Source organism: Dunckerocampus dactyliophorus, chromosome 1 (genome assembly GCF_027744805.1).
Source record: "Dunckerocampus dactyliophorus isolate RoL2022-P2 chromosome 1, RoL_Ddac_1.1, whole genome shotgun sequence".
NCBI classification, from domain to species: Eukaryota; Metazoa; Chordata; class Actinopteri; order Syngnathiformes; family Syngnathidae; genus Dunckerocampus; species Dunckerocampus dactyliophorus.
This window is the reverse complement of record NC_072819.1, coordinates 38,367,658-38,383,035: the sequence shown is the minus strand read 5'-3', so window position 1 is coordinate 38,383,035 and position 15,378 is coordinate 38,367,658. Positions and strand designations below refer to the sequence as shown.

Below are 15,378 nucleotides of genomic sequence, written 5' to 3'. Positions count from 1 at the left end.
GCCGTCTTTTCAACGTCCTGAAAAAGACGGCTTTTCACCTTTCACTTTTCAACCAAATCTAAACGTTGTTTCAACGCATGGTCATGATGTCTTTTCAACGTCTTTTCAACCAATTTTTGCTGGGTGGGATAAGTTGTTATCTTTAATAAGTAGGGATCTCTCTGTTGTAAACGATCTGATACGCAACTACGACAACTACATCAAATTTTATGTAAAGGGGCATCAATTTTGGAAATATGGACCATTTTGTATTTAAAAAATAATATGCATTTAGAAATGCCCCAGTTTTGCCTTTTTTATGCGAGCAGCGTTTTGTCACACTTTGTTTGACGGTCCTTGAACGCACCTTCTAACTTTGTCCCAGATAATACTATACTGTTTTGTCCCCTTTTTCATTCACTTCATATTTGGTCCCAAATGCTGATACTATGTGGGAATGCATAAAGGTAAGATTTGATTACCTTATTAAGCTAATGTGCATATTTGTTCGGTACACAATCCCTCTGAAAAACAAGTCCAGGCTCGTACTGGTGGCTGGTGGGTCTTAATCATTTTGTGCTTTAAATTTGTGGCATAATTTTACACAATACATAATAAATAAAATAAATTAGGTCGCTATCATGTACATATGTTTTACTGATGTGTTGTTGACTAGATAGTGCGCTAAAGCTAGCACTGCTAGCTCCTCAGCTAGCTCCTCAGCCATGGTCACATTGACATGCCTATCGTTAATTAGCAGTTCAGACCCAAATTTTAGCTCGCAATTCAAAGCAAAAAATCAGCCGAGAGACACTCGTTAGTTGGGACACTCATATGCCAAGCTATCTCTGTATAAATGACAATTTAAAAAATACCGGCAATGCTTCAGTACCTTCTCGCTTCTCTCTGGCAAGTCGACGTACTCCGTGACAATTCCAATCACAGCTACAGCAGATACAAATAAATTTGGTCTTGTTGTGAGAGCCGTCTGCCAGAGCTTTGAAGCTAAATTTACCAATCAAAATACCCTTTTCTTTGCCCATTTCTGCTCAGTATTTGTTCCCGCTTGTGGCTCCACAGTCACCGCTACTTCCTTAAACTACGATGTGGTCCCAGGGTCAAACAGGACGTGGGCGCGTGTAAGAAAAAAATAGTGCCGTTAAAGGAAACTTACGTTAACGCGCTAACTTTGACAGCCCTAAATAATATATATAATAATATATTAATTGCCGCAGAGGAACAAAGACAAAATTGAAAAAGTCATCAAAACAGTACTAATTTAAAAAAAGTTTATTTAATACTGTTAACCATTTGTTGAAGCTCACGAGGGATACGCACAACCCACAAAGTGCGCAAAATAACAATGCTTCATTCATCACAGTAGACTCATGTAACAGACCTATACACAACAGTAATAGGATATCAATCATGGAATAGCTTCTCCTTATCTTCAGTCATTTTTGTTTATCCCAAATGACATACTGCCTCATGTTATGACATAACAGCGTCTGCTCATTGGTGTATGTTGACATGACATGTAGGAGAATAAGAAAACTTTGAAAAGACAATGACAAAACAAACTTTTAAAAACTGCCTTTTAAGAAGTCATTTACAAAACGGATTGGTTTTCACGGTGTCTTTGTTACAGAGTTGATCATTGTGAATGTTTTATCGGTTCATTTACAGTTTATTAAAGCGCCATATCTTTGACCAGAAAATGAAACAAACATTGACGTAACATTTCATGTTCCAAACTACGCCATCTTATGAGAATGAGAAAGAACATTCCCAGCTGAATCCTTTGATCAAAAACAGCTTCTAAAGGTCAAACAGACCTTTAAAGTGAGGCAACAGGCACACACAAGACGACATATTGTAGCTTTATGTCTTATTTGTTAAGACAAAAAAAACTGTTTTGGTCCAATTTCAACCAATGCGAACAGAGGTGTCACCTTCTCATTTCATCGATTCGCTCTCGTAAGCACGCCCACAACACAGCCCGTCGTTTTATTGCACTTGTTCTGGAGGAAGCCAAACACAAGTAGATCAACGGCTACAAAGATTCTACTTACGTTGTTTGGGAATGAGGTCAAGAACAACACAATATTTCAGCAATATATCTGTCATCAACAAATGGAATGAATATTGCTTCAAGTGGTTTGATATGTTGCTCAGTCTTCTGAGACGCATTTTATATTCCATTAACTGTATGCTATATAATCATTTTCTCCTCCAGCCCACTCCAAAGGTGCCTTGTTGGAAGGTTTCAGAACTACTTCCCCTGGTCATCATCACCAGGACATAAATAAGTGTCCTTGTCCCAGGTTACGACACGTGCTTCCTGGAGCTGGTCCGGCCCAAGCTGGCGGTGCTGGAGCGGCGGGAGAGCACCGGTGTGGCCGTGGCAGGAGAGGTTTCAGAGCAGCCGTGTTGGAGCAAAATATTAATGCAGCCTTTGCTGCCAGTTTTTCTCGCCATCATCATGGCCGTCTGGCCCTGGTTATCCCTCGCTTTTACGTCAATTCCGTACTGCAGGGGGACAAAGTGAGCGCTGATTAATAAGGAGGACACCTTCAAAGTTGCAGGTTATACAAAATCAACCCAAACTGAGCTCACCCTTAACCTTAACTACCTCAGCCAGCTTGTGTCAAAACAGTTCATAATAATGGATTGGATTTTGTATAGCACTTTTCAAGGCACACAAAGCGCCTCATAATGAAGTGAACCCATAATTCATCCACTCCTCAGTCACACACTGGTGGTGGTAATCTACAACTGGAGCCAAAGCTGCCCTGTCTCATGCAAACGTGGCTGCCAATTCATGCCTACGGCCTCTCCGACCACCACCAAACATTCATACACCAGTTTGGGCAGCACTGGAGGCAAGATGGTGAAGTGTCTTGTCCAGCGACACGACGACAGTGACTGGGTGGAGGGAGCGAGGATCGACCCTTCTGGTTTCTGGATTACCAGCTCTACCTCCTGAACCACTGCCACCTGTTCTTTTGGCTTTGACATTTTGTACAAAGAACAGTTAAAAAAAAGATCCCTATTTACACATACCTCCAATAGCTAATGAAAATGATAATAATATCTATTTCAGGCCAGTAGTTGGCAATGTCATTTTGTAAAGTCAGTGGTCTCCAGTTCAAATCTGGGTGGCCCCCTTTTTCGATAAGTTCCTTCAGGATCAATAATGTATCAATCTATCTACTATATCTCACATTTCAGCAACTATTTTTATTGCAACCTTTATTTTCTCAAGGTACAATACTATAGAAATGAAATGTCATACTGGGATATACTTTAGAGAAGTCTGTGTACAACGTATGTAGCAGTATAGCTTTGCTATCCACTAAAAATCAGTCAGAGCACAGTCATTATTGTCTAAATAGCTGATGACACAAGTTAACCGTGTCTTGCCTAAGCATGGTCGTGGTAGGGCCATGGCCAGGGACTAAACAAGTGCTGCTGGCACATGGGAACTGCTATTCATAGAGAGAAACATGAATTCCAACATGTGCTGTTACGTTGTGAAGCAAAGCATGCTTCACATGGTTAGGAGCCCAAACAGAATTCCTACAGTAGATGACAAGTGCCTTGCTGAGGAAGATGGAGGTGATGGAATGGCCAAGTGTATCTCCACACCTGAACCAATCCAGCACCTGTGGGGCATCCTCAAGCGGAAGGAAGGTGGAAGAGCTCAAGGTGTGTAACATCCACCAACTCTGTGATGTTATCATGGAGGAGTGGAAGAAGATTCCAGAAACAACCTGTGCAACTCTGGTGAATTCCATGCCCAAGAGAATTAAGGCAGTGCTAGATAACAATCTATATTGTTAGACAAGCTATAGACTGACCACTCTGTTATATCCCATTTTCATTTCTATAGTTTTCCATCGAAAGACAGTTGAGAAAGGAGCAGTGAAACGAGGAAACCCACCCAGATGAGCAGTTGGGTCATGACTACGTCACCCAGCTGACAGGCTGAGTGCAGGGCTGTGGCAGATGTGGCTGGCTGAGCGTTGATTAGCTCCTTGGTGCTGTGGGCGAGCAGGAGCAGGAGCCTGGGCAGGTCTCTCTCGGTCACAGCAGACAGCAACCATGCAGGCATGCTGTCGTCTGTTAGCGGCATCCCAGGCACCGGCTGCAGGGCTGGCACAAACGCCCGTTGTTCATACTTGGCACGAATCCAGGACTCTCTTTCCTCACTTTGTTGAAACAGGCAGAAAGATTGTCATGCACACACTAAGAATATAAAAGCCTCTTTAAGAAGGATGGAGGTCATTTGTGAGCTGTCAAAATGACTAAAATGAACTACTGTATGTCCCAGCACATTTTGTTATAGGCTTCTGTGGACTACTGTTATTTTTATATTAGTGTTGTTGCATTTATGACATTATAGGAATACACTTCAGCAACATAGGCCAGGTATCTTCAAAGGGCACACTGTAGTAAAATTACTCTTCCCTTTGACTTTACATCCTAAATGTCAGGTGACAAGATTGCACCCACCGTGAAGCGTTGGGTGTGGGCTTGGCTCGCCCCTGAGTGCGGCCCTCCCAGATGCTGTTAGCCATGTGGTTTCCAATGGCGGACAGGACTTGTGTGAGCTCTCCGGACCAGTCGTCCAGGTCCAGGGAGCGTACTCGAGACAGGTGTGTGCCCAGGTTTCTGTGGATTCCCGAGCATTCGATACAGATCAGTGCGCCCAGGTTCAGGCTGGCCCAGGTGGGGTCTTGCGGAAGATAAAGGCATATTAGAGGACAAATGGACTTGCTTGATAGAAATAAAAGTCAAATAGAGTGAGACTGGATTCATCCTTCACAATAAAGCTGGAGGGGAAGAACTCACTTGGTGCGTCACAGTCCACGCACAGATTGTTGCCTTTGGTGTTACGGATGGCCTGCAGTGCCACAGCCTCACTCTGACTGCTCCGCCGGGCCTACATAGAGTACATATTTCAGGTTTAAAAAACACTCCCTCATTTCACATTATCCCAAGTTGATTGATTGATCATTCTAGAGAGCTGTTTCTAATTTGGATAACCACTGCAAGCACAATAATAAACATATCGTTATACCTCGCTGACAGTGTCAATCAAAACTAAACATCATGTAGGAATGCTCTTTGTTGTAGCTCTTGTATTTGATCTCATTCAACTATGTATCTTTACCTATTTATAAGTGTCCTTGGTTTATGGTTTAAATCCTTGGTTTATCACGGCTTGGTTTATCATATAGAAAATGGATGGATATTTTCATAGTTCATAGCACATATAAAACATGTTTACCACCTTCTAAATACAATTTAACATTATTGGAGCCCTTTTAACATTTTAACACCCCTATAGTCACCTTTACACTCATATTACCCAATCTAGTAGACATAATGACAGTAAATAAGACTTGTGCTAATGTGTGTGGCTATAAATGTGAGGGGAGCAAAGTGTCTGGGGTTCATTCATTCATTTTCTGTGCCGCTTAATCCTCACTAGGGTCGCGGGTGTATGCTGGAGCCTATCCCAGCTGACTTTGGGCGAGAGGCGGGGTACACCTTGGACTGGTCGCCAGCCAATGGCAGGGCACAAATAGACAAACAACCATTCACACTCACATTCATACCTATGGACAATTTAGAGTCAACAATTAACCTAACATGCATATTTTTGGAATGTGGTAAGGAACCGTAGTACTCGGAGAAAACCCACGCATGCACCATGAGAACATGCAAACGCCACACAGAGCAGACATTTCCATCGGACATTCAAACCCACATCTCCCAGATCTCCCGACTGTGTGGCCAACAAGCTTACCACTACCACGAGGCCACTGTACAGCCCGTCGAGGGTTCAGAGTTGAGTTTTAGCTTGCCGTGAGTTACGGCCGCAGCAGTAGTCTATGTTTTTATTAAGGATTTTTATTAGGGATTATTGTGCCTGTTGAGATCATTCAAACCTGCAATAAAAGCCTGTTTTTACGGCGATCGAGTCTGGTGCTTGTGTGTCTCACCAAACATTACAGTAACATTACTTACACCTTGTGACCAGTGTAGAATACTACATATCGACATCTTTCAATGCGCCTTTTGAATGCCTTGTATTTGTATTTTAGTTCAATTTGCTATTTTTATGCTTGAAAATGCTTAATCAAGGCAAAAAATATGTAACATTTGCTTAAATATGCATATGTTCTGACTAATTAGAGTCTGTATTCAACCACGAAACAGAATGATTTATTAATATACTTTTCAAAAAACGAGATACAGTGAAGTCACGAAATCCGAAGCGCGAAGTGGCGAGGGACAAGTGACTCCTTGAAGAGAAGTTATGGCAACAGACGTTACATCAGCGCAGGTAAACGTTAGAGTGTTTTGTGATGACAGCTGACATTGTTTTGAATAATATTGACGAGATCAAATCGAGCGTCACTTTAAGACACTGTTAGTCGTTTAAGTTAAGGTTTAGGGTTGTGTACCTTGTTTCTGCCACTCTCACAGGACTGCAGGCTTGCCAAAATTTGACTCTCAATAGCCAACACCCAAGAGTCCCTCTCCTCCAGACTCTGAGCCTCAAAATGCCATGTCTGCCCGGTAAACGACACAATGATAAAGTCTGCATTTTCTTCATCTGAAAGAAAAAAAAACATGGACAACGAATCTCAGCCGTGCACATGAACAACTGTTGGTTAACACCATGGCCATTACACTGCATACTCATGCACTATAACACACACATCTATACAAATGAAGACAAGTACCCAAAATCATTGCAACACAAACAAGACAAACAAAGAAATCAGGCTCAGACATGAAGCAAGATGTCAGTCAGGAATGAGATAATGGCGGTACTGAATGCAAATTTGAGACACTCCATCACCCAACAGATGTTACCTGTCTTATTAATGTTTCTCAAGCTACCAAAGCTTTTTAACTTCCACATTTTGCGTTTGGCTGCAGAGCGAGAGATGAGCACAGAGGAAAAAGAGAGCCAAAGAAAGAAAGACAAGAGGAGTTGTTAAAAATAGACACCGGAGAAAACACAATCAAAGAAAGGTCTTTGCCATACCATCTTTACAGAGTCACAGAAGAGTTGAAAAAAGACTATTCTGCAAGGATATTTTTAGTACGTGGAAAATTAGCTCAGGATCCTTCAAGTTTTTACATTTAAAAATTCAAGATTTCAGACCAGGCTTTTGCATCCTGAATAGCAGCTTTACAGTATATCTATTTTTTGACTGTATAGATCATATTTATCATTATTATACAAGTTCTGTTCAAGGTTTCTTCGTGTTAGAGAGTTTTTCCATCGTTAATGTTTGTTTTAAGTGCTTGCCCATGTGGGGATCTATTGGATCTCTAAAATACAGTACTGTATATATTAAGGAGTGTTAACAGTGAAGCTTTTCAACACTAAAAAAATGAATTAAATGTATTGAAATAAACATTTTGTTGAACGTATGTGCATTTTTTATGATTTACATCTATCAATGAATGTCTACAGAGCTACAAGTTACCTTCAGCCTGCCCGACTGCTGCATCTCCTTTTTGATTCATGCTCTTCTTCCTCCTGTTCTTTTTGCGGTCCGCCATGGGAGAGGACTGGCCAGCGTCTTTTCCAGAAAATGGACTGGACGTCCCCTCGAGGGCATCTGACATTTTGGGCAAAGATACATAATCTTTAATCACTATCATAGACTTTGTTTTGCAATCTTTGAGCGGCTCTAGGATCAGTTCATACCGACGCTTTGTGCTTTTGCGGACAAAGACGAGGAGCAACGCTGAAGGCTTCGGTCTCCTCCTTGTGGCGACAAACCACCAGAGCGGTCATCAACCACAGAGAGGGTGGATGGACACAGCTGAGGGACTGCCGGAGAGACAGGAAGTGTCTTACAATTTATACTATACATCATTATACAGAACTGATCAAAATCTTAAGACCAGTTGAAAAATTGCAGCATTGTTCTGTTGAAAAACCCAGCTGTTACCACACAGACGAGGGCCCTCAGTCATGAGGGATGCCCCGAAAGTAACTTTGCTCACAATTTTCGACCACTATGAAGTACTTACTGTATATTGCCGTGCAAGCAACAGAACATTTACATCTGCTGTACAATACAATACAATAGGCCTACTGATATAGAAACATGACTGTAATCCAAATAGGTCAAAGGATGAAATTATGTGACAGGTTTTAGAGAAAGTTAGGTCAAAATCTCCAGGAATAAGGTTTACCACCAGCAAGTCTAACCTAATATTGACATTTGGCAGTGGAGTATTGAGCTTATAAAAATATCACAGCTGTAATTGGACCCAGGGCATGTAATAAGTACCTGTACTGGAGCTCTCAGCAGCTGCAAGCTCCTTACTGAGCCCATTGACTCCAGAGCCAGGGGGGACAGGTGAGGGGCCCGCTGGTGCGACTGCTCTTGGAGGGCGTTTGCCAGGAACCTTCACTGTCACACGCAGCAGGTCGATTTCCTTCCCATGGATGTTCTGCATATAGTCCTGAAAGACACAAAATAGTGTATTACTCATCCAGCAAGGCACTTTTCAAGGGCTTCAACAAAATGAGACCACATTTTAGCAATCTGCATAACAACAGCATTATATTTGTTTAATTTTTCACATTGAGCTGTCAATTCACTGCTACTATTTTACATATTTTGCAGATTCAGATGTATTGTTTGATTTTTTTTTTTTATCCACCGGAAAAATGATTAAAATTAGGGACACAATTAGGGACTGGCTTGTGCATCCTTGCTTATGAAGAGTTGTTTTTTTTATTAACCATTTTTATTTTCCTTGAGCTGCATATAATTGTGTACAAAACTATTGAAGTGTGTGTGGATGCAACATTGTGTTGTATGTACAGCATGTATTGATCAGTGCTGCGGTGTCTTCTTACACTTGAGCTGGAGTGGTAGGACAGTGTGCCATTTTTGGAAAGGGTGACATATTTCTTCTTCCACTCTTTGTTCAGAGAGCTTCCACTTCTCTTCCAAAGGATGCTCTATGGAAACAACAACCATCGTTACCACACACACTAAACCTGGCAACGTCTTCCCTGACAGCGTCGTCCCACAGCAACAGCACAAAGCACACTATTAATAGAAAATGAAGTTGAATACTTGATGAGGATCAAACAGCAGATATTTTCTGCTGTCTCTGTATGATGAGATCCGTCGACGACAGCGCTTCTATTGAATTTGTTTGCGAGTTGTCACTGAAGAGGGAATAAATGATGCTAAAGCATGTAGAGAGCCACTTCTTTTTCTATTCAGGGTTGTAAGCAGTTTTGTACAGTAATCGTCAGAAAATAATACACAACTGCAGGTATGCAGATACACTAATTCACATGAGTGGTTGCTGGAACTTCCACATACATATCAAGGGACCAGAAAGGAAGCAGCACGTACACTATTTTTCATCTTATTGAATGTAGGCAACAAGGTTGAACTTGGCACCAACCTGTTTGATTGGAATACCACGAGTGTTGCTTGAGTCTCCTTTGGGATCACTGCCTCTTTTATCTAAGTCTCGGTTCTGAAAGAAACCCAACAGCTGAAGTAAGCATAAGAAGAGGAGAAAGACTGGTGGAGTCCAAGTTGAGCGATGATGTTGAGAGATGACAGGTGAGATGGCAGCAGGTGCTAATGACTGACCTTGAAGAGGGAGGGTCGTCGGGGGATGCTCTTCAGGGAACGTGAGCTGCCTCCCCCTTCCCCGTGAGCCACCCTCAGCTCTCTGTGACTGACCACGGGGGTAGAGGGGAGGGAGCAGGCATAGCCACCACTCAGACCATTACTGACCTGAGAGGAGGGTCAGGAGGTCAGGATACAGCGGGAGATGAGAATGAAGGGAAAGGGTGGAGGCAGTGAGAATGGGTTGTAAAATGATATGACAACTGAAACAAGTTTTCACACAGTGGCTGTCAATCATGAAGAAGGAGAATGTGTTGCTGATGGATGAATGTGGTGGCAATATATGGCTGTTTTTACATTGTTTTAACTTCACTTTCAGTTTGGGACCCCCAGCTCAAAATGCTCATACTAATACTACACAACCAGAACTGATTTGATGACATCACTTAGAGTGAGTGACAGGCGATCAGGGGAGGCAGGGGAGGCCCCTGTCATGATGAAAAATACAAAAATGAATAATAACATGAAATAAATCTTAATATTTGTCCATTGAACTGTATCATAAATACATTTTCTGTATGATTCCAATCATTTTAAACGTTTTCTAAAGCAAAAATATATTCCGTGTCTACCTTGAATTCTCCATCTGCTGCGAAAGACTACAAAAATCTGTAATGCGCTGATATTTTACAATGGACAGCTACATAGAATTACAACTTTATCGTGAAGCAAAATGTTACATTCATCACCCGTTGTTGCTATATACTATGAAAATTGACATGTATGAAAGATTTAAAGATTTCTCTGAAATTAAGATCAAAATAGTAATTTATCATAGTAAATAACTATTTTTAACTTAATTTCATGTTTCAATCATCCTTAGCTTTCAGTTTGTGCAGTGCAGCATTTAATGCCTTAAAAAAGAGTCATGGTGACTGGCTGTTGTGTACCATGATCTGCAAAACGAGTGTGCAGAGCAAACTGCTGTGAGAGGTCCTACCTGGCCAGGGAACGAGGCTGATCCAGGTGTGGAACCTCCAGAGTGACTTGGCGAGTTCGGAAGGGACTTGCAGGCTTGCAGCGCCGCTTGTTTCTTTTGGGCGACAATCTTCTGGGCAGCTGGAAAACAGCACTGTGTAACTAAACCTCATTGTATACCTCATTTTATTTTTGTATATATACAGTTACACAGTATTTGCGTTATCATTTGTTTTACTGCTGTACTTTTATTTTTCTATGTGAGCTTTCTGAACATTTATTAACATTTCTCAGATGTCCTTGCTGTTCTAATCTGCATGTATTTTGTGTTTGTTTAAATGTTTTGTGTTATTTTACTGAATTTTGCTGCCTTTTTAATAACATGGCCAGGGGACTACAGATGAAAAATAGCCTCTTGGCTAATTCTGGCTTTTTTTTAAAGTCATGTGTTTTATGAAGTTGCATCCCTACAAATAACCAAACCAAATCAGGGTATTTTGTCAGACTGTGTACCAGCAGCATTCTTCTCACCCTCTGCAAACACTCGATCAACGTTGAAGCCGTAGGTGGCGCAGGTCTCATAGAAGAGCGAGTGACGCACATCAATACACAACTGTCGGGCCCTTTGATCCTCAATCACACGTGGGTTTGTGCTGCTGATTTTATCTGAATAAGGAGACGTTGACAGAGGGAACGATGATTTCTTCAAAGAACCAGGCTTATACTGTCATTTTTTTCATAGCATGATGATGCAATATTTTATTTTTTCATACAAGTAGGCATGCAGTCAATAATAACATGATGCTTCTTACATTTAGGAATACTTAATTCATAAATGTGAGAAAAATGTTACTTAAAGCATTTGCCATGTCCTACTCCAGAGTCACTGGTAGTGTAGTGGTTCACATGGCTGACTTTTGTACAGCGGGCATGGGATCAGTTCCCTATCAAAACTGGTGACTGATCAGTGCAGCGTGTAGTTTATCTTTCACTGCTTTTTTAGTTAGTTGGGATAGACTTGAACCCCTGCTGTGCAAAGCACAAAAAATCTTCAACTGTGAAACTGTTTAACATTTCAGCAAACAGATTAACCAAAGGCAAAACAAATTTGAATGTCAGAAAACAAATTAAGCAAAGGCGGAACAAATGAGCATTTCAGGAAGCACATTAATGAAAGACGCCCAGATTGACAGGAATGGAGGCCAATAGCAGTGAATGTCATTGAAATGATTAGCTCTAAACATGGAGTGTGCATGGTGTGTTGAATAAAGACATGAAATTGTTGAAAACAAGGCAATCAAACAGCATTAAACACTTATCTTTCACGTCAGTTCTGGATTTGTAAATTTGAGCTGTGAAAGACTCTGGACTTAAGTGGCTTGCTTCAGTGCAGGTAAAATAAGTCTGTTAACGCTGACAAAAACTAAAAAAATGCAATGTGTGCGTACACACACATATATATATTAGTATTGGCATACAGAAATCCTAAAGAAATCCTAAAGAAAATAAATTTATACCACAGATCAATTAACAAATATTCATATTTAAATATTTATGTTATCATTATGAGGCTCTGCCTCACCCGCCTCCCCTGACTGGTACATATAGGAAAGTCATCACTGTTTCAAAAATGAGCCTTTGAGTGATCATGCTTACAGAGAACCTGCTTCAGAGGTAATAGCAATGAAAACCTCCATATGGGACAATAAATCACTGGATCAGCAGAGGGCTTGCGTGACAGTTCAAGCATTCACCGGTCAATAAGGAAAACTCACTTCATGAATAAAAATACCCTTCTAGCACGAACATGATAACCATGTTATGCTGGTATGTTTAAATCTACACAGCTGTAACTCATGTGACTGCTGCTCTGACCTTGAGTGCCAACAACGATGACGGGAACATCTGTGCGGTGCGAGTCGAGCTGGCTGTACAGCTGGTAGAGCTCCTGGAAGCTGCCTTCATTTTCCAAACTAAACACCAGAATCACTGCATCCACCCAGCTGCTGAACTAAAAGGAGGAAGAACAAGGAAGAGGCAGATTATCAAGACTGCAGCTATCACAAGCCATGCATACCAGTGTCCGTCTTTTTCCACACACAAGCACATACCTGTGCATCAGGTGGCCCAGCTTCCTCTCGGATCAGTAATAAATAACTCTGTCCATCCACCAGCACTTCCTTTTTATACCTGCCACCTGACGAGAACAATGACAGACATGTTATTAATCAGCACGCGGTAAACTCATTTCACACTGCAATGGCTCATTAGCTTTACACTACACGAAAGACAAATGTGTTCTTCTTGTGAACACATCTTAATGTGTGCTCATGAACTGAAGACAAAAATCACAACTGTGGTCACTGAATGCTCGTTTATGGGAGGAGTGAACTCATGGAAGGGTAATGTTGCCAACATAATGCTTCATAACTGTGTATTTTGTAATGTCTAGTTGTTGCAATGCCTTTCTGAAGCATACCCACTTCAAATCATTGTTTTCAGCTGTTTCTGCACACTGCAATGAAGATGCACTTTCTCTTACCGTCAGGCTTCTCAAGCGCAACATAACTGCCTGTGATGTATTTGGTCACCAGGGCTGACTTGCCGCTTTTAAGGCTTCCCAGAATGCCCTGAAGAAAGAATGAGGAAATTCAACATGTGCCACTGGGTGTGCAATCACTTACCGGAAAGTACGGCAATTGTTTTTTTTTTTTTTTTTTTTGCATTCAACATGTAAATACTGTACACTGTAACATACATACCACGCATACAATGTGCATTTGGTTGAAGTAGTATTCAAATCATTCCAGATCAAGTAGTATTCAAATCCACTGACTTAAAAACAGCATTTTAATAGTGTTTCTATCCATACAGGAAATTGCCGCAGAGCCTGTTAGTGCTCTATTTTTGTCTCATTTGGGTTTTTTTGAGTGTGCAGATTTCATCATTTCTGTCATTGGTTTAACTTGGTCAAATCAGCTGCTTGCTTGCACCCCTACTATGAGTCATTTGTCTTGAGTGTAATTTATCATCTTGTTAGTTTCAAAGCATTTGTTCTATGTCTTCCCTAAATTTAAACCAAGAAATCTAACTTAACTGCAAGAAACACTGAGTGGGGTTGCTTTGCTTGCTGTATTTTCTAGAATCGACACCACTCTTTCTTGAGTTGGTCCTTGTTATACTTTAGAAAAAATGTTTACAAGACAAGTCAACACGCAAGTAATGTTAATGAGCTGCCACAAACATAGTGGACAGACAAGACAAACTGTGTTGGATGTGAAATGCTTAAAATACGTAACATGACTATTTACTGCCATGATTGTGAGAAAAAGAGTGGTTTGTGTACTGTTTAACATTTTCACAAGGTTCATCAATTAAATTACAATGCAGGATCTTTCTACTAACGGCAGTACAGGAGCTGCAGAGAAACATTTGTGTGAAGCTAATGCCAAATGTAATCATTCTAAATGTAGTATTTCTAAATTAAAAATTCTAAAAGAGTGTAAAAAAAAAGTAGACTCTCCAAAAAGTAGCCACTAAAGTTACAATTGAACATTTTCATGAAATTTCTTTATTTGCATATGTTGGTATGGACATTATCCTTCGATCCATACCAACATTTATTGCATGCATGACTGAACACAGGCCTGTTTTCCTCCAAATCCTCCAAAAATTAAAGGGTTCAAATTTAAGGAAAAGTCTTAAACTGTGACGCAAAATGAGAGTTTTTGTTCTACGCTGTACTACGCTGTGATTCCCAGGTTACCCCTTTCTTTCACACTATTTGCACTTGGGTAATGGATGGAAGTTTTTGTCAACTTAGTCCTCAACATGACCTCCATTTCTTTGGATGCACAGTTGCGCTCTCCTCCGCATGTCCTGCACTGCTCGCCTGATGATTCCCCTGTCCCTCAGGAGCATGTCAACATCAGCTCTGATTCGCTGTTCAATGCCGTCGAAGTCATGTGGTGGTGTCACATAGTCTTTTGATTTGAGATGGCCGCAAAGAAAAGAGTCCAGCTGTGTCAAATCAGGTGACCTCGAGGGCCATTCGTGTGGTTCAAAGCAATAACATGGTCACCGAAAAGCTTTGTCAGCCGATCAGTTACAGGTCTCCGGTGTGGTGGAACACCATCTTGGGCCCACCAAGCACGTGCCAACCGACCCTTTCCTTGAAGACGAAAACCCGGCATTCCTCTGAGAGTGCCAACAATATACTCATCCAACATTCGGAGATAATCGTCACCGTTGATGTTGTTGCGGAATAGGTTCGTTCCCAATAATTAAACCATTTCCGACAACCATTTCCATTCTTGTCGGAATAATCTGGGTATCGCAGCGTAGAAGAACAAAAAAAATCTCATTTTGCATCACAGTTTATGACTTTTCCTTAAATTTTAACCCTTTAATTTTTTGGGACGAAAATATTTCTGTGTTTCTGTTTCAGTCGGGCCTGTGTTCAGTCATGCATGCAATTATGCAATAAATTTTAGTGTGGACCGAAGGATGATGTCCATACCAACATATGCAAATAAAGAAATGAAAATACTCAATTGTAACTTTAGTTGCTACTTTTTTGAGAGTCTACTTTTTATGATACACCCTGTATAATGAATGCGTGCAGGCGTGTTTCAGGTGGGCGGAAGTCTCACTAGTCTCAGCTCAGGGATAGATCTGCTCAGGCTCCACTCCTGACTGTTGGCAATGTTTACTGCGGAGAGAAAGACAGAGACAGTCAGTGAAGCAGCGACACGAGTGCTTCGTTAGTTTTTAAAATGTG

The 15,378-nt window shown here is 41.1% G+C and overlaps 1 protein-coding gene across 4 annotated transcripts in view; it reads right to left on the bottom strand.

The window, feature by feature from the left end:
- Positions 1-1,286: 1,286 nt before the first annotated feature.
- Positions 1,287-15,378, bottom strand: part of agap2 (ArfGAP with GTPase domain, ankyrin repeat and PH domain 2) — a 30,708-nt gene continuing 16,616 nt past the window's right edge. For 2 of the 4 annotated variants that reach the window (XM_054769360.1, XM_054769345.1), the window contains exons 2-18: positions 15,251-15,309; positions 13,141-13,228; positions 12,710-12,795; positions 12,474-12,609; positions 11,130-11,264; positions 10,621-10,739; positions 9,642-9,788; positions 9,448-9,522; positions 8,885-8,989; positions 8,310-8,484; positions 7,718-7,843; positions 7,494-7,628; positions 6,456-6,607; positions 4,834-4,924; positions 4,495-4,717; positions 3,923-4,190; positions 1,287-2,508 (exon numbers count right to left, since the gene is read on the bottom strand). In XM_054769360.1, the coding sequence (XP_054625335.1) occupies positions 2,305-2,508; positions 3,923-4,190; positions 4,495-4,717; positions 4,834-4,924; positions 6,456-6,607; positions 7,494-7,628; positions 7,718-7,843; positions 8,310-8,484; positions 8,885-8,989; positions 9,448-9,522; positions 9,642-9,788; positions 10,621-10,739; positions 11,130-11,264; positions 12,474-12,609; positions 12,710-12,795; positions 13,141-13,228; positions 15,251-15,309 (2,324 nt within the window). In that variant the 3' untranslated portion in view covers positions 1,287-2,304. Of the gene's footprint in view, positions 2,509-3,922; positions 4,191-4,494; positions 4,718-4,833; positions 4,925-6,455; positions 6,608-6,870; positions 6,931-7,493; positions 7,629-7,717; positions 7,844-8,309; positions 8,485-8,884; positions 8,990-9,447; positions 9,523-9,641; positions 9,789-10,620; positions 10,740-11,129; positions 11,265-12,473; positions 12,610-12,709; positions 12,796-13,140; positions 13,229-15,250; positions 15,310-15,378 lie in introns of all 4 variants that reach the window. The other 2 variants (XM_054769336.1, XM_054769353.1) reach the window with 2 other exon arrangements.